Raw genomic sequence first — 24,719 nt, 5'->3', positions numbered from 1 at the left:
CCTCGACCGGGGGCGGAGTCCAGTGGACCCAGCCCTCTGGGAGACGCGCGCGCATCATAGAGACGTGGCGGGCCCCCCGCTTGGCTTCAGGAGAGAGAGGTTGTCCCGGTCCCAAGACCCCGTACTTCCGGTCTCCTCACTTCCGGCTCCGCGGCTAGGGTGCAAACGCCGGAGGCCGGGTTGCGAGGTCGCCGGTGCCAGTGTCCTCGGCGGTTGGTTGCCCGGAGCCTGTGACAGCTGCAGCTGCTCCCCGCCCCCGAGTAGCGGAGGTGCTTGGGGGAAGGGACGAAGGAAAAGCTCCGGGTGGCGCTTCCGCTCACTTCTGCTCCGGGCTGACGTGATTCCCGAGTGCGGCGGCCGGGAGAGCCCGCGACCGAGCACTGCCGGCTTCCCCGCTGACACACAGGTGAGGGCGGAGCCGCGCCGGGAAGGATGGGGTTGGAGGTGGCGTGCTCCCGGCGGACGCGTCGCCTCGGGCTACTCTCATCAAACTTACTCCCGGGCACTTCCACCCCTGGGAGCAGCCCAGTCCACCCCTTGGTCCCTCCTGTCCCTCTGAGTGTGTCCTGGAGTGAAGGCGGGCAGCACCCGCCCGTTGGGGTGGCAGCGGCTCGGCTCTGCAGGCGGTGGGTGGGAAGAAGTGGCAGACAGAGTCCGGGACTGTCGGGATCTTGTCCATCCGAGTGGGCCGCCTTCTCTCCGCTTTTCCCTGCATCCCCTCACTTTCTCCTGATGCGAGAGGAAGGGAGGGAGCGAGCGTCCCCGCGGAGAGGGTGCATGGGAGGCACCCTGCCCGAAACGTCCCAAGCCCGAGTGCTTGCGAGGGCGTCCAAGGAATGCTGGAGTTTGGAGAAGGAAATTGTGGCTCTGCCTTCTGGTGCGTCCCTTATTGCCAAGTTAACTACTTTTTACGTGTCTAGGAAAGGGAGGGTGTGTGTGTGTGTGTGTGTTACGTGTTTCGATTCTAGACTTTCTCCTCTGTTATTGCTTCCTTGGCTCTGTTCCTATCTTCCTCTTAAGCCCTTCAGATCTTAAATGTTTGTACTTTACACTTCCTGCAAACCCTTTAAGTCACACTTTCAGGATTTCTGTTCGTCCCCCCTTTATTTTTTCCTGAAGTATACTTACTTGGTTCTTATCTGATCAGGAAAAAAAAAACCACAAAGAAAGAAAGAATTTTAGGGCTTTTCATCAACGTGTTGCTTTCACAACTGTAAGGGTGTGTTCACACTTGCCATTTAATTAACTTCGTTGACAAAGAAAGGTGCACCAGATTGATGACGTTGGTTGAGTCTCTGGAGGCTGCAGAACTTGGGCCATATTTCCTTGCTGTTCTTTCAGAGCAAGTACTGTGACTAATATACTTTTCTTCTATTTGTTATTTTTTGTTTGTTTGTTTTTTGTTTTTTGAGACAAAGTTTTTGTGTAGCCTTGGCTGTCCTGGACTCGCTTTGTAGGCCAGCTGGCCTTGAACTCACAGAGATCTACCTGCCTCTGCCTCCCAGAGTACCAGGTAGGTGCACCCCTGGCCATTTGCTCTTTTTATTTTATTTTTTTAAATTTATTTTTGGTTTTTCGAGACAGAGTTTTTCTGTGTAGCCTTGGCTGTCCTGGACTCACTTTGTAAACCAGGCTGGCCTCTAACTCACAGCGATCCACCTGCCTCTGCCTCCTGAGTGCTGGGATTAAAGGCGTGTGCCACCATGCCCAGCTATTTGCTCTATTTTTATTTGCTTTTAATTTTTGTTTTTGCTTTTCTTGTCTACTGTGATCAACATTCTCCTAATTACAAAGTCTAACACCTTGGAAAACAGCATATTTCCATTATGATTTTCAGAATTAAAGGCTCTGCCTGAACTATTTTGTTTCTTTTTTTCATAAGATGTTACTTTCTTTGGATTACCCTTGTCTTACTCGGGTTGGGGCCTCATCTAGGCATCAGTGATTTTTTTTTTCCCCTCAGCGGTTTTCTCTTCCCACCCCTGAAATTATGTGAAAAGTTTGTGAGGTGTGTCCTGGGTAAATGCATTCTTTTATCAAATTCTTAAAAAGATATGAATAAATGTCCAGCAAGATTAAAAAGCACTGGTCTGGTGTCTTGTTGATGCTAATGGAAATGGTTTAGTCGTGGTTGATGTTGTTTTCCCAAATTGCAAATGGTTTATTTGGGGGCTAAGCAGAGTAGAGTGCAGGGATACCACCTGGTCCTGAAATCTCACTGCTTCAAAGCTGCGGTGTTTCTAAATTCCTTCCTGGACCTATAGAAGGAACCGTGTTAGTTCTTGATTTGTGGTTTTGAGGTTTCTTCTTAAGGATAGCTGGCTGTGCTCATTGCTTTGCCAATACAGAGAATTTCTAAACCGATGTGTTTATCATTATTTAATGCATACTAAATATCCCCAACCCACTAGGCACAGCTCACAATAAAACACTGAAGTGATGTTTTCTTTTGCTTTCATTGCCTTGTTTTTAACTGGAGACGTCACCTTGGGTTTCTCTAAGGAAGGGGAAGAGTAGGTTATGTAGCCCATATGGCTTTGGCATTTTTTGACACCCCTTTCTCTTCCTTTTATATTATGTATGTTAATTATTGTTTCTTGAAAGTGAGAATCTTTCCAAGCATAATATAAGTCTTAAAGTGCATACTTAGTTACTGATTTGGTTGTGAAGGGTTTGGAAGTTGAAGTTGCAAAGTTTTGCTCATATCATACAGTGTTACCTGCACAGTTCATCATAATTTGTCTAAAGTAACCAATTTCTTCTCTTCAAACAGTAGCCTGATTTTCCCTCCCTTGGTGGAGCGGTCAATGTGAAGCTAGGGCTTGTAACATAAGGGCAAATTCAAAAGATAGGTTCCGTGTAGCACCACAGTTTCAGGTGTGCACATGATGCCAAGTACTTTTTATGATCATCTTGTCCTTCTATCAACCTCCTATGTAGCTCCCCATCTTTTAGATCCGTGGTTCTCAACCCGTGGGGTCCTGACCTGTTTTGCAGGTTGAATGACCCTTTCAAAGGAGTTGACTAAGCCCACCGGGAACACAGATATTTACATTACAACTCATAACAGTAGCAACAGGAACATAAGTTTCTGGGTGGGGGGGGGCAGTCAGTACAGCACGAGGAACTATAGTAAAGGGTCGCAGCGTTAGGAGTATCGAGAACCACTGTTACGGGTGAAGACGCTGAAACCAAATGACGGACAGAGCTAAGACAACTTGCCTAGACTAATCCTGGTGGAGCCAGGAGTTGACCTTCGCTGTGTAACTGTTGATAGCTTCTAGGATCCTTCCATTATAAAAGTTTTGGGGATGAGTTGGAGGTAACTTACTTGATGGGATATTAGGCATTAAGAAAATGATCTTTTCCTCTATTAGCCTTTATTGGATGAACACCTGCTTGAACGGCATATTGAACCATACTACAAAAAGGAGAATTTGGGGAAGGCCTGTAGATTGGTAGCTGATAGGGCTTCTCTGGAGATGGGTAGATATTTGCTGGATTATAGGTATTACCACCCGTAATACCTACTACTAACCTTGGCATAGTGAGTTTGGAACCAGGAATTTCAGAATGACCACTTGGCCTAGAGGGAGGAATAACTTCAGCAGAGTACTTACATTCATACAGCCTTTGGTGGACACACCCCACTGGTGAGCATTGAAAACTGAGTTACCCCAGCGGCTGTGGAACGCGGCGAGGGTGGAAAGATGACAGCTGGCTGGACGCCAGCCTTGTAGCCGTGCTGCTTTGGCGTGTAATAAGAAAAGACTATAAAGCAAAAGTCTACTTGCTGAGCCATCTCTCCAGCCTTACACTGTAGAGCCTTGGAATGAAGTTTCCAACTGTATAATAAGCAGATGGGATGAAAATTTCCTACGTCCCAGGGCTCCTCCCAGTTAATTTAAGATGTAGTTGAGGATCAAATGAATTAAATCTAGGGAGCTCTAAGCATCTTCATTCGAATGCCACAACCTGTAGCCTTGTGGCTGTGTAAGTTATTTGAAAGTAAATAAACGTTGCTCAGTTGCACCAACCACGTGTCAGTGCCCAGTGGTCACTTGTGCTGTTGTCTGCCTTTTAGGCAGCACAGATTTAGGACATTTCTAACAGTATTTTCCAGCTTGGCTAAGACTTTGAAGTGCTCTGTTCTGTTACATAGTTAGTATATTACTGGACCAAGATGTGAACATTTTCTGTTTCCCTGTGGTGCTTAGCAGCTCTGTTTTAGATGACAAAATATAGCTGTGTTTTCTCTTGGCATTTTAGCTAAATCCAGATGGTCAAAGTCTAATTCTAATGATTTCCTTGAATATTTAGGCATTACTAGGCTGCAGGCACTTTTTTCTAGGATAAAGATGTCCGCTTTCCGAAGTGCATGTGAGTTTTCTGTTTCCTTTGAGCTGTAGATCTTGCTTGCTTGCTGCTTGCTATCTGGTTGATGCCCTTCCTTGAGACTTGCAGACGTCTCAAGTTTGTTACATCCAAAACTAGACTCATCTCTCTTCCTTCCTCTCCTACCTCCCGAACATTGCTTCTCTTTCCTTTGTTTCTTTTTCAGTGAGTGATGACATTGCACACATGAAGTCTTGAATGCGTAACGGCCCTTCCATCCTCTCCTTGATAATGTCAAATGTGTCAACAGGTGTTCAGTTTTCTTTATAATATAATCCCCTACCTCCATGCCTTGCGTTAGTTTGCACACTATCAGCTTGCCTGAAACATGTTTGTGGTCCTCATGTTGTCTGCCTTTGGCCTGTCTTTAATCCTTTGTCCATCCTGAGAACATTGATTTGGTATGAACATACTGATTCATATTCTCTCTCTCTCTCTCTCTCTCTCTCTCTCTCTCTCTCTCTCTCTCTCTCTCACACACACACACACACACACACACACACACACACACACACCCCAGCCCTTTTGTGACTTTGCATCACTTTTAAAGTAAAAAGAAAACTCATTAACAGTGATAATTCTTTAGCCTCAGCTTGCATCGTGTTCTGTGAAACTGCTTAAGCAAGCCAACATCCATTGGTGGTGGTTCTTTTTTTTTTTTTGGTTTTTCGAGACAGGGTTTCTCTGTGTAGCCTTGGCTATCCTGGACTCACTTTGTAGACCAGGCTGGCCTCAAACTCACAATGATCCACCTGCCTCTGTCTCCCGAGTGCTGGGATTAAAGGTGTGTACCACCACGCCCGGCCGGTTCTTCATTTTTAAAAATCATTTTTATCTTTATATTTTTATGTATGTGTGTGTGTATGTGTTGTCTGTATTATGTGCTGGGTCTTCTTCAAGAACAGCAAGTGTTCTAAACCAGCGAGTCATCTGTCTGGCTCCTGATTCATTCATTCATTCATTCATTCATTCAGTGCGCGTGTGTGCGCATGTGTGCGTGTGTGTGTGTGTGTGTGTGTGTTTGTGTGTGCTTGTGGGTGTGTTTTAAAGATTTTGAATTTGAGTTGTTATACATAGTAGTTAAAATAGTAATGCTTAAATTGTAAACTAAATTGCTAGTTTCTCAAATACACATAAATAAAACACAAATAGTTTATAAAATAGTGTAATTTTTTAGATTACTTATACTGAGCTCTTGGCTAGATTTACAGAATTAGTAAAAAGATGATATAAAGTCCCTGAATAGTCCATTCCCCTATTAACATATTTCATTGGTGTGACGTATTTGTTTACATTGCATCAGTTTTTCCTTGTGCCCTTTTTCTCTTCCAGGATTCCATCTAGCTACCAGGTGTTCTCGGCGTTGACAGGTTTTCAGATTTCCTTGCTTTTTTTTTTTTTTCTCCCCAAGACAGCATTTCTCTGTGTAGTTTTGACTGTCCTGGAACTCACTCTGTAGACCAGGCTGGCCTTGAACTCATAGAGATCTGCCTGTGTCTGCCTCCCAAGCGCTGGGATTAAAGGTGCGCGCCACCACAGCCTGGCCCTTGCTTTTGATGCATTGATAGTTTTACAGATTACTGTTTAAAGGTATCTTGTGCATCCATCTGTGGGGATTGACCTTGTGTTTTCTCATGATTAGCTGGAGAGGAGAACCACAGAGAGGAAGTGACTCTTCACAGTAACTGAAGAGCTATAGTGATGCTAACCTTTGTGACAGCCAGTCTTGCTTTGTCAGGGTGTGCACTGTGCAGTCACTCTTTTTAAGCCCCTCCCTTTGACTAGTGCCTCTTATAGAAGAACTCTTCGTGTGGTACAATGGTAGCGGAGAATTATGCTCTACTTCCTAAAGGGCAGGGGTGTTCGTATAAACTTTCTGGAAATAAACTCTAAGGGGGATATTTCTCTTCTTTGTTTACTGAATATTTCAGTCATTTCTATCCAATTTATTTATATTTTAAATTATATGTATGTGTGTGTCTACGTATTGGTATGTGCACATGAGTGTAGCACAGGTGCCCATGGACTTCAGCCTCCCTAGAGCTGGAGTTACAGGTGGTAAGCTATCCGACATGGGCACCAATCTCCAGTCCTGTGTGAGAGCACTACACACTCTCTTAACACATGACCAGTCTCTCCAGACTCTGTCTGTTTTGACAAATGAATATATGTATTGCACCTCGGGTTATAATTCAGTACTGCTTTTTATTACTATAGTTGTTCTAGCCTTTTAAATTGATTTCTTGAAATACCCTTGTCATTATGAGGATTTCTTTTCTTTTTTTTTTTTTTTTAAGGACTTTCTGTGGTTGTTCATTTGGTTTTAATTTTGTTCTATAAAATGCTCCTGGCTCATCTAGCATATTACCTTCCGTGGTCCTAGAACTGTCCATTGTCCCAGGAGCCACCATTCTTTTTATTGGAAAATGGTACTAGAAACTGTCTGGGCTGTGTGTGTTCTCATTGCCGGGGATATTGTGCGTCATTGCTTTTAGAGATAGAGCAAGAAAACATGCCAACTTGTGTATGAACAAGAATGTGTATAAACATTTTACATGTGATGATCTGATTTTGTCTGTATTAAGCTGTGCTTTTTCTAGTGAATTTTTGCCTATGGATTTTGTGGTGGGGGGGTTATTTGACATGGAATTGGGAAGCTTAGTAACTTTCCAACTATTGATTATTAAGAGAGACAAGCAGTTCATATCTATAATAGCAAGTACCAAGTTGTTGGATCCTGGAATAAGATCAACTCCAGCGAATAGCAAATACTGTAGTCTTGTTGGTTCTTGGTTGGCTTCACTGCTAACATGCTGGCACCCAGCTAGCCATCTGTGAAGGGCCACACTAACCTGAATAGTTTAGCATTTATTTACAGCTAGTTTCCTTTTCAGAGAGGACGGTGTTTTTGAGAATCCTATCACTTCATGTTGCATTAGTTTCTCTGTTAACACAGTGGAGAAAAGAAAAGGCTTTTCCAAATAGTTGATTTTATGACCTGTTTTGAGATTGGTTCCAATGGTGGGGATGGCTACCGTTGACTATGTTAACTGTCGGTTGTTTCTCTCTATGACATGTGATTGAAAAAACTTTTATTTCTGAATTTCTAGACTGACACATTTATTTTAATAAGCAGTCTGAGCTCTGTAGTATGTAAAAGGACTTGTAGGTATCTATCAAGATAAACAGCTATCAAAGCAGTTGCTGGATAGTTGTTGATTTAAAGACAGGAGTAAATTTCCTTTTTGTTTGGTTATTCTGTTTATGAAAAGGAATATACTTTGAATATGTTGTATAGAAAGCCACTTTCAATTCAGTATAATTTTCATTGGCCTGAAAGGAAAGGATTTTTGTAGGAAAGGAAAACTGTCATAGACAATTACTTTAAGTTGCTTTGACAGGGAAGCTTCTATGTTTTGGCTATTACTTTCAACTCTAAACAACTCTAAATATATAGAGTTAGTTAATGGAGCTGCCCCATTTCTTAAACTGTAGTCAGTTCATCATGATGATTAATACTGAATTGTGACATTAAAACAAGCGTTACTGATCGATTCACACTTATCTGAATGAAAAAAAATTCTCAAAGAAATAGAGCCATTAATCACTATCATGGTTACCAGTCCCTGGGATGTCAAACATAAAACATTGCAAAGAAATCAAGCAAAGTTAGATCAAAGCAAGCCCAAGCCTTCTTACTTTCTAACCCCATAATTCCTGGATTCCACTTATAGAGCTTCTCAGACTGTTTTTATTAAAGTATTTCTACAGAGACTTAACTCTTAAGACATTTCTTTTTTCTTTTTTAAAGATTTATTTATTATGTATACAGTGTTCTGCCTGCATATACACCTGAAGGACAGAAGAGGGCATCAAATCACATTATAGGTGGTTATGAGCCACCATGTGGTTGCTGGGAATTGAACTCAGGACCTCTGGAAGAACAGTCAGTGCTCTTAACCTCTGAGCCATCTCTCCAGTCCCCGACATTTCTTTGAAGACTTGTATTTTTAATTTTTTTAAAAAGTTTTTTGAGTTAATATCTCATATGGCTCAGGCTGGCCTTGAACTCACTGGGAGGCTCTACCTCTCCAGGGCTAGGATTACATGCCCAGTTGAAGTATCACATTATTATTTTAAAAATCTGTAAGTTTCTTAGAAGACTTGTGTATTATTCAAGTGGGTTTTGCTTTAGATTCCATAATATACTTACTTCACTAAAAGAAGAATCTAGATTCATATTCAGTACAATATCCCATGTATGTCCCGTCTATGGCTGCCTTGCTCTGTCTGTCTGCCTTCAGCTTAGGAAAGCTGTTTCAGAGCTCCGTGGTATTTGGCATGTTAGTTTGAAAGACTAATTAAAGCGTCTGCTCAATAGCTCATGCATTGTAGGTCTTTAATACTAAACTCTGGAGTCCTTAGTTTTGGGTTATAGAGACTATGACTCCTGGGGTTTTACTTTTTTCATTGTTATCCAGAGTCTTTTGTTTCTTATTTTTGGGGAATCTGGCAAATTTAGTACCTATTGCTCTGTTTCCCCTGCATTCTAAAAAAAATCCATGATTGTTTTTAAGAGTTGTAGGGCACAGACTTCCCGGAATTAAATTTTCTCTCACATTAAATTTTTTATTTGGCTTCCCTCTGAATACATTACTTTTTCAGGTATGGAAATCAAATAACTTTTAAAGCAAAAACTAAAGAATCTCAAACCATTGTAATTGACTTATAATCTAAAAGCAGTACTATATGTATTCATTTTTATAAATGCTAATTAGTAATTTATTTTGTAGGGCTTTGTTGTTATATTAATTAGCTAATGAGTACCTCTGGCTGATTATGGAGGATAAGCATGAGAAATAACTTTAAGACATTTTAGTCTATAATATAACTTGCCTGTGAGGGCCTGAACATTAGTGGTAATTTTATAGTAGTAATTTGTCATTCTGTTTTAAAGACAGTGTTAAAAATAGCTGAATTTAGCCAGGTGGTGATGGCACACAGCTTTAATCCCAGCACTCTGGAGGCAGGTGGATCTCTGAGTTGGAGGACAGCCTGGTTTACAGATCAAGTCCCAGATAGTCAAGGCTACACAGAGCAACCTTGCCTCAAAAAACCAAACCAAACAAAAACAACACCCCCCCCCCCCATTACCTAAATTTGTATAAAGACCAGAAAAAGTGTATTTTTTTTTCTGGGAGCAGGTAGTCATTTACATAATGGTCTTGCTAATTCAAATTACAGGCTCTACCTCTTGAGCTGTGTCACTAACAGAAAATGTCTTACTACTAGCCTAGGCTGGTGAGGCTTGAGGCTTGAATGGATGATTGTCCTGCGTGCTTGCATTGCAGGTGTGTACCATCATGCTACACACACACGCACACACACTCCACACAGCACAAATTACAAGTTACTAAATTTTTTTTTCTAAGATAAGGGTTCTCTGTGTAGCCCTGGTTGTCCTGGAACTTGCTGTGAAGACCTGGCTCACCCTGAACTTAGAGATCTGCCTAATTCTGCCTCCTGAGTCCTGGGAGTAAAGGTGTTTGCCACTATGCCCTGCTCATTAACTTTTGGGCGCGCGCGCACACGCGCGCTCGTGTGTGTGTGTGTGTGTGTGTGTGTGTGTGTGTGTGTGTACGTGTACAGAGGCAGAGGTGCTGATTCCTCTGTAGCTGGACTACAGGTGCTGTGAGCCACTAGGTCTGAGTGTAGGAACCATGCCCAGGTCCTCTAACTGCTGAGCCATCTCTCCAGCCCCACAAATGGCTGACTTTTTAACTCTCACTCCAGTGTGTATTTGTCATCTGAATCATGGACAAACATAACGTTAGAAAACAAAGCATATGATAGAATAGGATATTTAAAATAGCGTTGATTTAGTATCCCTGCCATTCTCAGAAATTTTGTTGTTTCCCCATCTGCCTTGATTATTCATTTGGTTATGGCATATTTTCCTAATTGACACTATTGTTTGATACTAGAAACAGTCACTCCCTTTTCACAGGAAAGAAGACAAAGAGAGTGCCCCGTGCTGTCTTTTCATTTCCCATCTGTAGGCTTCTTCTCCTTTCCTTCCCATCTTAGTGGAAAAAATGTCTTCCTTCTACCTATAGGTAATTTCTCTACTTCTACTTACTATTATTAAAAGCCTTTGTTCCATTTTTAGGCTATAGAATAGTTGCAAAATAAATTGTTTCCTTATATTGCTTACCCTCTCCCCTTGTTGCTAATGTCTTACATAACTGTAGTTATGTATGTAATTATCAAGAGTAAGTAAGGAAGTAAAAAAATTATCAAGGGTAAATAATTAACATTAGTATAATATTACTAATTAACTACAGACCTTGTTGAAATTAGCCTAAGTTTTCAACTGTCACTTTTCAGTTTCAGGATCCTGCCTAGGAACCTGAACAGAATTTAGTTACTGTGTGGTAGTCTCTTCTTCTTCCTTCTCTTCCCCTTCTCCTTTCTTTCATTTTTTTGAAGCAGGCTCTCATTCTGTAGCTCTGACTGACCTGGAACTCAGAGAGTTAGATTCCCCTGCCTCTGTCTCTCAAATGCTGGGATTAAAGGTGTGTACCACTACACCTGCCTCCGATCATCTTTCCTACTCTATAAATTTCCTTGTCTTTCATGAACATTATGCTTTTTGACAAGTATAATCAGATAGTTTTTAGACTGTTCTTTAGTTACTATTCTATTGCTGTGAAGAGATACCATGACTAAGGCACATACACATATTTTATGGTATATATTCATACACACACACACGCACACACACATACACACACACATACACACATACACACACACATACACACACACACACACACACACACACACACACACGCACGCACGGCCTGGCATGGGCTTTTGAAACGTCAAACTCAGTGTCACACTTCCTCCGACAATCCTTCTCAAACAGTGCCATTTCCTGATAACTAGGCATTCAAATATGAGCCTATGGGAGCCGTTTATATTCAGACCACCACAGGCTGTGTCTCAATTTGTGTTATTTTGTTTTCATGATTAGTTCAGGCTTACACCGTTTTTAGCGTGAATACCCTGAGAACAGCCTATCCCATTTGCCGTAGTTCCTTGGCCTCTTTATGCCTAGATTTCCACTGTAAAGTTAGTTAACTGTTTTTACTTTTTTAGTTGGTAAGTATGTTGTGGGAAAATCTTGAAAACTATAAAGACACATTTTTTTCTCAAAAATTTGCCCTCTAGTTTTAGCTTCTTTCAAGTGAGTTTGGTCTGTAGTGTTTATCTTATGGTCTGTGGTAATTATCTGATCTGATGGCCCTGTTTCCTATTCACCACCCCCAACCTCTGTTCCCTTTTGCAGACAAAGGTCTTACTTGTGTATCCACAGGAACTCAGGATTAGCCCAAATGGCCTCAAACTTGAAATCCTCATGCCTCGGCCTCACAGTTGTGTGACTGTGAGTGGTGTCTGAGCACAGATGTGTGCCAGCTTGCTGTGAGCTTTCAGAAAAACCGTGGCAGGATGTCAGGTGCTCTGCTGCCTCACCATTCCTTTGAGATGGGGCTTTCTTACTGAACTGAAGCTGGCCAAGAGGCCTCCGCAATCCTATTTGTCGCCCCCCACCCCTCACCTTGTAACTCAGTATGCCGTCTCATCAGCTGTTTTTCTTTCTATATTTTCCGCTGTGAATGTCTTTAAGTAAGTTTGCTTATGTTGTTAAGGGCTTCCTCTTGTTAGCTTTAGTTTGCTTCCTTAAATCCAGCACTGTCATTTTGTTGCTATTACTCAGCTTATGCCAGCTTTGGCAATTAGTGGCCCCTTCAGGTTGGCCCCTGTTTTCCTTGGCTATGCTCCCTTTTGTTTTTTGAACTTCTCCTTATTTTCAGATACCAGATAATATTTCATTCTCATCTGGTTTTCATGTTTGTCCCAGAACATTTATATTTGTTACTGGAGAATGCTATTTAGAGACCCAGATCTGGTGCAGGCATGCTTAGTCTCACTGCAGGGTTACTCTGTCACTCTTTCTAGACCCCTCAGAGGACAGTTAGAAATCCAGTGCGCACGTATGCAGACTACATGTCTGATTGCAGACCAACACCATAGGGTTCCTTTTTAGCATTTTCTTTTCTTATAACTTCCCTATGACTGTTTGAAATGTAGTTCCCAATAACTATGTTTTCTTTCTTACCTTTTTTTTTTTTTTAAAACAGATTCTCATTTAGCCCTTAGGTGGCCACAGACCCTGTACACAGCCGAGTCTGGCCTTAAAGCGCTGCTCCTCCTGCCTGCCCCTCCCACGTGTGGGGTCACAGATGCCTGTTAGGTGCCCAGCTGTGTCTGTTTCATTTCCTTTTCCTCCCTGCTTTCTTAGTTAACTATTCACAACACAGATTTGTTAGTGTTTCTGTTTTTCAGTTTCTACTCCACTCTGGTTAGTTACAGTTTTCAATAAAATTGTTTTTCAAGGCTATGTGAACATGATTACAGCTCTAAGAGTCAGTCAGCTTAACACTGTAGCTAGAGAAGCGTCAGTACCTCTTCCTCCTGCCAACTCCCCAGTTCCAGTTCTTTCCCCTTTCTATTCCATTCCACCATTTTCTCACAACCCAGTAGATAAACTATCTCCTTGTTTCCAGCTGTGCTTCCTGGGTGGTTTCCTGTATTCACCTTCATTCTTAGACCAAGGTAGCAGAGCATAGCTTTTTAGACTTTGGTTTTTTTCAGTGAGCAGTTACATAGTTTCAGACATGTCCAATCTATGGGCCAAAGATAGCTATAAATGTGGCAGGGCACAACACTTTAAAGTCAGGAAGTCATGAAACTTAAACAAACAAACAAAACAAACCTTAGCTACAAGGCTCTTGAACAGGAACCTTGTGAATGGTAACATTTCACGATGTCAAAGGTTGGACTTGCCTGGTTTAGATGTAGTATAGTCACTTTTGTATGTACACACAGTGTTTTACGGTTGCAAAGAATGCTTCAGTGTGCATTTGTACATTGCTTATTTTATTACTATTTAGTCTTGTTATTACAAGTGGGATATTTTTCTGTCATTTGGTCCACTGATTATTGTTGTATATGCAAGCTATTGATATTTGAATATTTTGTATCTTGCTACTTCAGTGACTTCTTTTCATTTTCAATTAGTTTTATCATTGATTCTTTTTTTCCCCCCTCAGGCAAATACTGCCTATTGTTTGTAAATATAGATGAAGTTCGTTACTATTGCTCTGATTTCTCATAGCTGGTTGGATTGGTCAATACTTTTAGTACAAGGTTAAATAATAGTGGAGATGGTGGAAAATTTTGTCTTATCCCAATCTTAGTGGAAATGCCTGTTATTTCTTTATTTAATAAGGTAGACACTAGATAAGATATAGAGCACACATCTTACGTTAAGAGACTGTCAGTTATATTTCTATTTCTTTGATTATTTAATTTTTAATGGGTGTTTCATTTTATCAGCTATACTCCATCTCAGTGTATATGGAAAAGACTATATGTTTACCTGTTCAATTCATGAGGACATTATACATTAATCATTTTTTTCTCAATTGAGCCAATCCTGTGCTCTTAGGCTAAATTGCACTCAGTCATTTTGTATTATTTTCTTCTTGGCTTTTTCTGTTTTTAGTTTAGTTTGTTTTCTTTGTTTTTCGAGACAGGGTTTCTCTTGTAGTTCTGGCTATCCTGGACTCGATTTGTAGACCAGGCTGGTCTCCATCTCACAGTATGCCTGCCTCTGCCTCCTGAGTGCTGGGATTAAAGGTGTATTATTTTCATAATGTGGTATTAAAATCTGTTTATTAACAATAAATTTTTTTTCTGGTGTATTTTGAGAGTAGAAACCCACTTTTTTTGCATTGACTGCCTAGCATGACGTCTTGCCATTCTGTCTTTGCCTCCTTGATTAGCTCGAGAGGACTTTTGGAACCTTTCCCTCTGTGCTTAACTGAGCTCTTTCCGTCGTGACAGTCTCCATGCATTGCTGGGTAAATTAGATGCAGGAGCAGCTCATTAAGCCTTTGTCTCTCTTAGACCCCAAGCCCTCAGTCAGCTGCCAGGACTGAAGGTTACTTCTCCACTATCTGGGCAGGAAGTATGAGTTCTAGTTTGCAGCTTTGCTCTGGGAGACCACAGGTCACTAACATTTTGGCTTTAGACATCTCTGATCAATTTTTTCCCCTGTCAGTTCAAGTTGACAGTCTTGTAAAGTGTTTCATACATAAATACGGTTTTATAAAATTTTTTTCATTCTATGTAAGTGCCTTTTCTGATTATTTAGAAGCACTTACCTGTGTAATCAAGAAATTCATATAGCTGCATATAGTTTTATAAGACAAATCCTGATCACAAATAAGTTAACTATGCTGTGAGCTCTTTATAGACTGTCAGTGGATGGTGTCACTCTTTCAACTGAATGTTAATACGTGCCTAACACAGTTCACTTTTAGGTATGTCTGAATGCAGCAGTGGTGCTACAGCTCTCCTACAGCTGAGCCAGCCACAGAAGAAGTCCAGTGTAAGGCTGAGGTGACTGGGGTGCTGCTTGTGATGCTTTGTGAGGTCAGCCTATCTTAAGGCCTCAGACTGTGGAGATTGAATGAGTTGTCTGAAGGTATACCATTCAGTAATCTGTACTAGTGACAAGATAAAATGAGAGAGGCTTCTTTTCAACCAGGAGCAACTTACACTTGATGTTGGAGACCTAAAGCTTTATAGGATAGCTTAAAAAAAAAAGGCTTTATTGTAATGAACTCATAAATAAGAACATCACATAGCTAGATTAAGGTGTCCATTCTAATACTTGCCCAGTCTCAAACTCAGGAAGGTAAAGCTTATTTATCACATCATAATAAAAATGAAAGCTGTTCAGGGTCTTATTTAATATATATAATGTAATATGACTGGTGCAAAATTTCTATCAAAATGCTAGGTAGTATTCATTGTCATCGGTGGCTCACTTTGGTCTGCCTACTACCAAGAGTGCTCGCTCACCAGGAGTGCACCTGAATCCAGGAGAGAGCGTTCAAAACTACTGAGTGCTACGCACCTGCGGCGACAAACACGTGGTCTGATTCCTGGTTTGTGTTTTTCCTTTTGGTAGGTTCGATCATTGATTCTTATAAAACAGCATAAGGTCCACTACTGTAGCTCTAGGGAGAAAGATTCATTAGAAAGAAGGAAGGAGAGAAAAGAGAGGCTCGGCTGCTATAGCTCATTAAATGGGGGAGAGAGATTGAACAGTGAGATTAAATGGGAGGGAGAGATTGAACAGTGAGTTTTCTTTCTTTTTTAATTGAGTTCAAGTGAGCGCAGCTTGTTTTGGCACACACTAATATGAAGCCCGAGCAGTGCTCTCTCTTGTCCCACATAGATCTTTAGAGTAATTCAGTTAGATAAGTAAAGCACTTACATTTTTCCTATTGTTCTGGTTGAGTAAACTTAACTTTTGCATAGATGAAAGGCTTCCAGGATTTCGTAAGGCAAGAATACAACCTGGGGCCCACTGACTCCAGATTCAATGTTTCTGCACCAATCTCCCATGCACAAACACTATTTCTTCAGTTAAGCCAGAATACCCTGAATTTGTGGACAAATACTCTTCCCCCCCTCCCCCTTTTTTCAGTAGTGGGGTTAAATCCAGAGCCTAATGTAGGTTAGGCAACTGCTGTGCCACCCCGCTGTATTCCCAGACCTCTGTGTGAGCTGCTGTAATATAGGGTTTTCACTTTTGTTTTTCAGGGCAGGGTTTCTCTGTGGCTCTTGCTGCCCTGGACTCTCCCTATAGACCAGGCTGTCCCTGAACTTGAGATCACCTTGCTTCAGCCTCCTGAGTTGCTGATATTGTAGGTGTGTTGCACCAAGTCTCATTGTGTAAAGGTTCTTTGTAGCTTAAGATAACTTCTCTGTTTCATCTGACAAAGCAGTGTTGCAGGTGAGTGTAGTCCTGAGAGAGCAGAGAATTATATGTACCATGTATCCATTCCTGCCCATGGTTTGATTTTCTATGATTACATCTGAATTTATAGCATTGAGAGATAATCAGAGGAAGGTAGATGTGTGTGAGCTACAGGAAAGGTTTGCAGCCCAGCCGGGGATGGGCTCACGCCAGTCCATGCCAGGATTATTCTGTTTGCTTCTTGCTGCTGTGAGTTTCCTTTGTGAGGATAGCGCTGAGAGATAGGCTGAGGTAGAAATTATCTGCTCAGTAAACAGTAGAAAAGTTTGGATGGTAGTGTTCTGAGGGAAATGACTGTTAGAGTGGAGTATCATTAACTCCTTGGTAAGTATTCTTTTGTGTTAGTCATACCCAAATTGATAGCATCCAGAGAGAATGCAATAATAATAATTTTAAAAAGTCTTAACTGTGTCAATATAAACTAAATCGACACTCTAGCTTTAAAGCATTCTAGGAGGTGGGTGCAGTAGTGCACACTTTTAATCTCAGCACTCAGGGAGGCAGAGGCAGATGGATCTCTGTGAGGTTGAGGCCAGCCTGGTCTACAAAGCCAGTACAGAACAGCCAAGGCTGCACAGAGAAACCAAAAACAAAACAAAACAAAACAACAACAACCTCCAAAAAAGCATTATAGGAGTTTATAATTAAATTACGATTTGGGACTCTTTTGTAATTTTAAAGTTCACCGTTTAGAATGAAATCCCATCTTTTATAATAGTGTGGGTAAAAATGGAGCTCCTTATGCTTTGTGGAATAAGCCAGACGCAGCAGTAATCCAGTTGCACCATTCTCTGAAAGACTCTGATGTCAGGCGTTGTACTACGTTTATGTATACAAGCTCCTTAGGTTTTCCTCCCAAATTTACACATTTACTGCATCTTGGAAAGGTTAACAGTTATTAAGAACCATCAGTTGAAAATGAAAAAAGATGAATAAATTTAAGAAAATAAAGGTAGAAACAAGAAACCTGGAAAACAAACATGATTTATTTTAAAAATAACAACAAAGGAAACAAGTGTTTTATTCTGGAATTATAGCCTGAGTTCTTTTCTGCCATCCTCTTAATTTAGCAACTCTGTAAAACACCTTCTAATACTCAAGGAAAATGTATACATATTTGTATTCTTCTTTTGTGTAGTTCTGAGGTCTAAACAGTAAATTGAATTTAGACCCTGAATTCAAGGTGAATGTTGATTAATTGATGACATTTTGAAAGAAATTACAAGGTAATAGTGCATATAGAGTGCCACAGAATAAAGGTTGTGGCAGTTTAGAGGAATATCATCAGCAATGTTAGTGACAGTGGCACTACCCTCTGGGAATGTGCAGAGAATTGAATATGTGAGTGATGTCCTTTCCACAGACAGTGAGAGGAAAGTGGGAAATATGAATGTGCAGAGTGAGTTTGATTTAACAAATTTATTCATTCATTTATTTGCTTTTGATTATTCAAGACAGGGTTTCTCTGTGTAGTCTTGAGTGTCCTGACTCTGTAGACCAGGTGGTCTTGGACTCAGAGAACCACCTGCCTCTGCCTACCTGAGTGCTGGGATTACAGGTGTAGGCCATCACAACCTGCTTGACTTAGTAAATTTAAAGAAACATAATTAGTGGAAAGAAAATAATTGGGGAAGGATTTTGAGTGTCAAGTTGAGGAGTCGGTGTTTATTTTATAGAGATTGGAAAGAGAGACAGACATGATAAAAGGCTAAGAAGTGACAAAGAGCGCTCACTTACAAAAGTTGGTCAGAGGTAGCCTTCCGAGGAAACAAAGTTTGAGTAGAAACTTGAGTAAGAGTCATGCCGATGCTAACCTGTACTTCCAGTTCACTCAGGTATTTAAGTTTTTCATTCTCAAGCCTCTGATGGGTTTGAGGACTAGATAGTTTGGTCTTTCAATTAAACTTAGTAGGTTAGGGGTTAGGATGTTTTTAGATCAAGATAGATATTTTAAGTTAATAGAGATGAGATATGATAGATACTAATCTCCATTCAGAAATTTAGACCCAACAAGATAGGAAAGATGTTTACTTCAAGTTTGCCAAATTCAGATTGTCTCCTGGTTCTTCCTGCTGTATGTATTTTATTTTACTCATGTGTAATAATGTAAATGTATATGTTTAAAAAGAAACATAATAAAAAATATTTTTAAAAAACCTCATGCCGAAATCCTAGAGTAAGACCTTCAAGGCAGGGAAGCAGCAAAAGCTGAAAATAAGGTTGGTGTGTTTGAGGAGCAGGGAGGTGGTTCTGGGCTGTAAGTGGGCGTGACTAAGGAAAGAAGGGAAGGAATATGTTTGAAGAGGGAGCTGGCAGCTAAGACTGCTGCAGAGTAGTGTCACAGGGCAGTGACAGGCGGCAGATGAGTCCTTAGAAGAGGGTTTGAGACAGCGCTGGGGCACTGAGTAGCTGAAGATGAGTGACGCTCTGGGTGACAGCAATGGCGTCAAACTCATCTGCTACAGGAAAAAAAAAGACAGAATTCCCGAATACTTACTCAGATCCAATAATTGCCCGGATTTAGTATATCTGTTTTCTTTTTTCCTTTATAATAGGGTTGAGAGCCCTCAGTTTATTGAAGCCACAGAATTATCAAAATGACTTAAGGGCGAGGAGGGGAAAAGGCTATTAACATTTATATCTGTAATTTAATGCTGTCTTGATTATGGTCTGTTGTAGAAAAGTATAGAGTGTCTGCAGGACAGTAATGAAGAATTTACTCTGGTAACTCAAGTCAGATATCTCTTATGAACTGTTTGGGAATTGTTTTGAATTCACATGTTTCTGAGTCTCTGAAAGGTTTCTGGATTTCAGTTTAATTTTTTTTTGGTATATTTATAGATACATAATGATACATTTTAAGGGTTGATTCGGCATCTAATCACAGAATTTGTTGATTTTCACATAGACCTTGTACAGGTAGCCTGTGTTTTGACTAGAACCTGTCACATGACGTCAGTGTGAAGCATCGTGTTGGTGCTCGGAAGGTTGAGCCGAGGGTGATTGTACTGTCATAATGTGGTGTTCATGTATATAGTATTTCATACCTGATTCTCTACCGCTGTTATCTGTTTGCTTGTCTTTGATGCTGGCGATTGAACTCAGGGCTCCAAGGGTCCATGTAAGGCAGATGTCCTACCACCGACTTCCATTCCCAGCCCTTACCCTTGATTCAATACCTATATGCCATGTTGGGATATTTAACAATACCATTTTTATTATACTTTAATTTGTGTGTGTGCATGTGCCTGTGTGCATGCATGCGTGTGTGTATGTGTGTGTGTGTACACAAGCATGTGTATGCATGCTCCTGTCACAGCACATGTGTAGAGTCAGAGGACAACTAATGGTTCTCTTTCTACAATGTGGGTCCTGGGGATCAAGCTCAGGCCTGGTGGCAAGTGCTTTTATCTGCTGAGCCGCCTCACCAGCCCTGGAAATTTCCCTACACTGAAGGGCATAAAGGTTACAGGAGTGAGGTGACGTCTGTGAAGTATGGAAAGCGGCAGAGCTTGACCTGAGGTCAGTGTGTCCCCGTACTTGAGCTGGTTCGCCTTCATTTTCATTTCGCATGCTCATTTGGAGCCTTACTTAATTGATAGTTTGCGATACATATATTCATCATTTTAATAAGTTGTATTTGTATTAATGGTGGAGGAAATCTCAGAGAGTATTTAAATTATGAACTTATTAGAATTTCTTTGTCTTTGGGCAAACAAAAATCTGAATAATTTCATCTGACACAAAAGGCATTTGTGCTTTTGGTATTGGAACAAAATATGGTCTGTCTTGAGACGTATAATTAGTCCACTGGGCGCTGCGGCCCTTCTTGTCGGAAGCCGGAATACAACAATTGGGCTGGAATGTTTGCAGCTTCTTTTTATACAGAGTTGACTGAGATTGAGAACTTAACCCTATAAAACGAACAGGAAATATAACTACTAGAAAGCAGAAAAAAATACCTGTTGAACATAAGCAGTGACCTAAACATTGAAGTATTTTTGAGTATTTTCTATTGCGTTTTCAGAGAATTTTATAAAAATATTGTAGATTTAGAAAACATCTGGGTAAACTTTAAACTTAATATACCTTTGATGTTGTTTGCTCAGTGGTAGACCAGGTTGAACAATTAAACTGGGTTGAAGTTAACCTGTTAATTCAAATGTTAAATAACTGCTGTTAAACAATGACAGACGCCTTATATTGTTGGCAAGGTTGTAGATAATTTCTATAAAGATTCTGGGTTTTCCTAACTATGTTTAGAAATTAAGTTATCCTGGGCATAAACTTGTTTCTAATATGTGTTTCTTTTGCCTTATTAAGATAACTTTCAAGCTGGGCTTGGTGGCGCACGCCTGTAATCCCAGCACTCGGGAGGCAGAGGCAGGCGGATCGCTGTGAGTTTGAGGCCAGACTGGTCTATAAAGCGAGTCCAGGACAGCCAAGGCTACACAGAGAAACCCTGTCTCGAAAAACAAAAACAAAAAAGATAACTTTCTGGCCTTTGGATGAACATCATTAATGATACTTCTTGTTCCAGTGCCACTTTACTCGTAAGTGCCCAGTTGTCAAACGGAAAGCCTTTTTAGCATCAAGGCTTATTTTCAGGATTCAGAAAATATAAATAAGGCAGAAAAACATTCCCTTTTAGCCCTTGGTCTTCGCAAATTAGATACAGTGTCACTCTGTATCCTTAGGGTGAAGATGAACTTAGTGGGCGTTGGGTTGCCAAATTGGCTAGTGTGAAGAGAGTTAGGGTCTGAGAAGCAGTTGGAGAAGTGAGCAGGGAGCAAGCTAAGTTGTTTTCTGGCTATTTTTGTTGTGCCTGGAAAGTTTATGGGAGAGCTGCTTGGTTAGCTGCTGGCTTGGGGTTTGTCCCTTGTATTGCAGCTGCAATGGGCCTTGATAGAAAACGTGAGTAGATGCTGAGGCCTGCTAGTCTGAAGAGCTTACACTGCAGGCTGCATCCCGAGTTTCTCAACCTTGACGTTGTCACTGTATTTGATTAGATATCCATCATCTAATTTCAGCCATCCTTGAAGAAATGGTGTATTGTGTGGTTAAAGATTCAAATCAGAATGCTAGGGTTGAGCCTCAGCTATGGCTAGCTGACCTCAGCAGATTTCCTAAAAACAGAAATAATGGTCCAGAGGCCAGAGGATAGTTGTATGTGTTGACATACAGGAAGCAGCACTCACTGTTGGTTCTTTCACTCCTAGGGCTTCATTTGCAGGTGGAGTGCATTATTCAGTTTAATTCCTTAGCCTTCATAGGCCTTAGTGTCCTCACTGTGAAGTTGAAAACAGTGTATTTATCTTACAGGTAGCTGTATTAGGAGAACTAATTCATGTAATAGTCACTGCTGGCCTACAGTAGAGGTCACTTTAGCAGTGGCTGCTGTTGGGATTAGAGTAAGGAGCCTTTAAGTTAGGAAACCAGCTTCATAGCATTCTGGCATCTGGGGAGGTGGTAGGGCATTCAGAGTTCCCACAAAACCATTCATAAGGATACTGGAAGGCCTTCCGTTCATCTGCTGTTGGGTCTGAAGCCAGCTCCCACTCAGCTGCTTGGAAAAAGAGGCTTCCTAAGCTGTCTTTTCCTGAAGGCTTAAAATATGGAGGGTTTCCCAATATTGAGAGGAAACTGCAGCTGGCCAGCCAAACAAATAAATGAACAAATGAGAAATCCATAACCCTTGGCTGAAGTCTGACTTGACAAACCAGTTATGCCCCCATTGCTGCTTCAAGGATGGAGTAGGGATTTCTTCCTCTCTCTTTGAGCATGTTACAGGCACAGCCATTATTTAGCTATTTCCACATTTGGATGCTCACTTGGGGGCATTATTTGGGATTCTCAGACTCCGGATGAAACAGGGCATTTGTAAATGACATTTAAACTGCTGTGGCTGTTTTTATAATGGTAGAAGATAGTGGGCTTTTGTTTGTTGTTGGATTTTTGTTTGTTTTTTGTTTTGGTGAAACATTTTGCAAGATGACAAACTTCTTTTGCTGCTGGGTTGTAGAGCTACAAGTCAGTCCCCTTTAGGTGGGTACAGTCATCAGAGTGACACCAAGTTGGTGCTGTGGCTGGAGCTTGGACTTCCAGAAAAAAAATTCCTTTACCATTAAAAAATGGCGAAATGGGGGCTGGGCATGGTAGCCCACATCTTCAATCTCAGAACTTGGGAGGCAGAGGCAGGAGGATCTCTGTATTGAGGCCAGCCCGGTCTACAGGAGAACCAGGGCTACACAGAGAAACCCTGTCTTGAAAAACCAAGAGGGTGGGCGTGGTGAATGGGAGTAAGCAGGTCGTGTGCGCGGTGTGCAGGTGCTCCAGCAGCTCAGTGTCTTCAACCGCGGGAGTTCCCACTGCAGCATCACGGCAAGCCCTGGCCTGTCCGTGGAAGCCTTTCTCACCTCGCTCAGCTGCTGCAGGTCACGCTGAAGCAACTGAGTATGCTTTGGAGAGGAAACGGAAAGGAACTGTTGTATAAACCCTTTACTGGTGGCTCACCCTTTGAAAGCATAGAAAAACGTCTAAGATGCTACTAGGAGCAGTAGGAAAATGCACAGATGGTGGTTATGAGGCTTCTGCAAGCAAAAGATACTAGGATCTGAGTTTGTACCGTTCTCATCCTTGGCCAAGGTTGATGTTGCTCTGACTGCAAAGTCTCATTTGACAGATGGGAGAGTAGTTGAGTCAAACCCTCCGTATCAAGAGAGGAGTGTGGAAACCCTGGGTCCCTTGTGACTGTGAAGCTGTTGGATGGTGGGATTGAGAAAGACCTGAGGAGCACCACCTTACAGATAGATTACTTTGGAGACTATGGAAAAATGGGTACTATTGAAATAATTACTGATAGGCAGTCTGGAAGGAAGAAGGGCCTTGACTTTATTGCATTTTATGACTATAATCCTGTGGAAAAAGTTGTATTGCAAAAATATACCATCAATGGTCATAATGCAGACATGAAAAAGCATTTTCAGGTGAGTGTCGTGGTGCACGTCTTTAATCCCAGCAGTTGGGATGCAGAGGCAGGCAGATCGCTGTGAGTTCGAGGCCAGCCTGGTCTACAAAGTGAGTCCAGGACAGCCAAGGCAAAAGCCAGGCATGGTGGTGCACGCCTTTAATCCCAGCACTGGGGAGGCATAGGCAGGAGGATCTCTGTGAGTTCGAGGCTAGCCTGCTTTGCAGGGTGAGGTCCAGGACAGCCAGGGCTACACAGAGAAACCCTGTGTCAACAAAACAAAGCAAACAAACTTAAACAGGGCTAAGTGAAACCCTTATCTCAGTTATGCATAAATATGCAGTAATATGGCTGAAGACACCAGAGTTTCTGAATGGACGGGATTGTTTAATAACCTTACTTTATTATGGAGAAAGCATTGTTTTTTTGTTTTGTTTTGTTTTTGTTTGTTTTTTAAGGACTTTGAGACAGTTTCTTTTTTTTTCCTGAATTTTTGTTTGTTTCTAGTACTTCTTTGTAAGGATACATGAAATCATTTTAAAGGTTTTTCTTAAAGTTAAAAGCTATTAGCCTGGATCATGGTATGATAAGACATTGTGTTTTTCCTTTAAAAATATAAGTATGTGTATAGAGTTAAGAGGCTGTTGTACATTTATGGTTTAACAAAATAATTCTGAAGGAGGGAAGTAAGAAATGATGAAATGGGGTTTTCAGAACCCTTTGTTTTCCAAAATAAATCAGCAGATTATTGAATTGTAATTTTTAAAGAGTATATCTAAAATGGACCTGTTTCAGACATAAAGCCCAGACATAAAGACAAATGTGTAAGGTTGGAGGTCCCTAATCACAGTCAAGACAGAATGTGCTGTCACCCAAACGGTTTTGCCCTTTTGTATCAACCTGACCCTGCACCACCTCTTTCCTAGGCAGCCACTGATCTTTTCTGACAGGTTAGTTTTGCATGTTTTAGAATTCTATGTAAATGGACTCTTAGAACGTGTAATTTTTGTGTTTGACATAGTGAGATTAAGCAGGAATGGTGCGTGTTTGTCAGTAGGTCACTGCTTTTGACTAGTATGCAATATGCCACTGTGTGCCTGTACCACAGTTTATTCTGTTCATCAGACTACTGGCAGACATTTGTTTCATGTTGGAGAGCTTATGAGTAAAACTGCCATGAAGAAGTGTATACAAATCAGAATTTTTGTTTTAATTTTGTGTGTGTGTGTGTGTGTGTGTGTGTGTATGTGTGTGCACACGCGCGCTCGTATATGTTCTGAAGGCTTCAACGTAAAAGAGATAGGATACAGATATGGGAGCGCACACACTTTCACACATACACAGAGTGACTTTTCCTAGTCTATGACTTGTATTTTTTAATTTTTAAATAGGTTTTGG

General features: G+C 41.2%; 1 protein-coding gene across 5 annotated transcripts in view; it reads left to right on the top strand.

The window, feature by feature from the left end:
- Window positions 1-24,719, top strand: part of ARFIP1 (ARF interacting protein 1) — an 83,395-nt gene continuing 58,676 nt past the window's right edge. For 3 of the 5 annotated variants that reach the window (XM_084768928.1, XM_084768929.1, XM_084768925.1), the window contains exons 1-2: window positions 272-406; window positions 20,678-20,907. In XM_084768928.1, coding sequence (XP_084625054.1) covers window positions 20,863-20,907 — 45 coding nt within the window. In that variant the 5' untranslated portion in view covers window positions 272-406; window positions 20,678-20,862. Of the gene's footprint in view, window positions 407-450; window positions 878-20,677; window positions 20,908-24,719 lie in introns of those variants that run through there. The other 2 variants (XM_084768927.1, XM_084768926.1) reach the window with 2 other exon arrangements.

The sequence above is a fragment of the Acomys minous genome, assembly GCF_964271855.1.
Source record: "Acomys minous genome assembly, chromosome: 19".
Lineage (NCBI taxonomy): Eukaryota > Metazoa > Chordata > Mammalia > Rodentia > Muridae > Acomys > Acomys minous.
The sequence above is the reverse complement of the archived record's forward strand: the minus strand, read 5'-3'. Positions and strand labels throughout refer to the sequence as shown.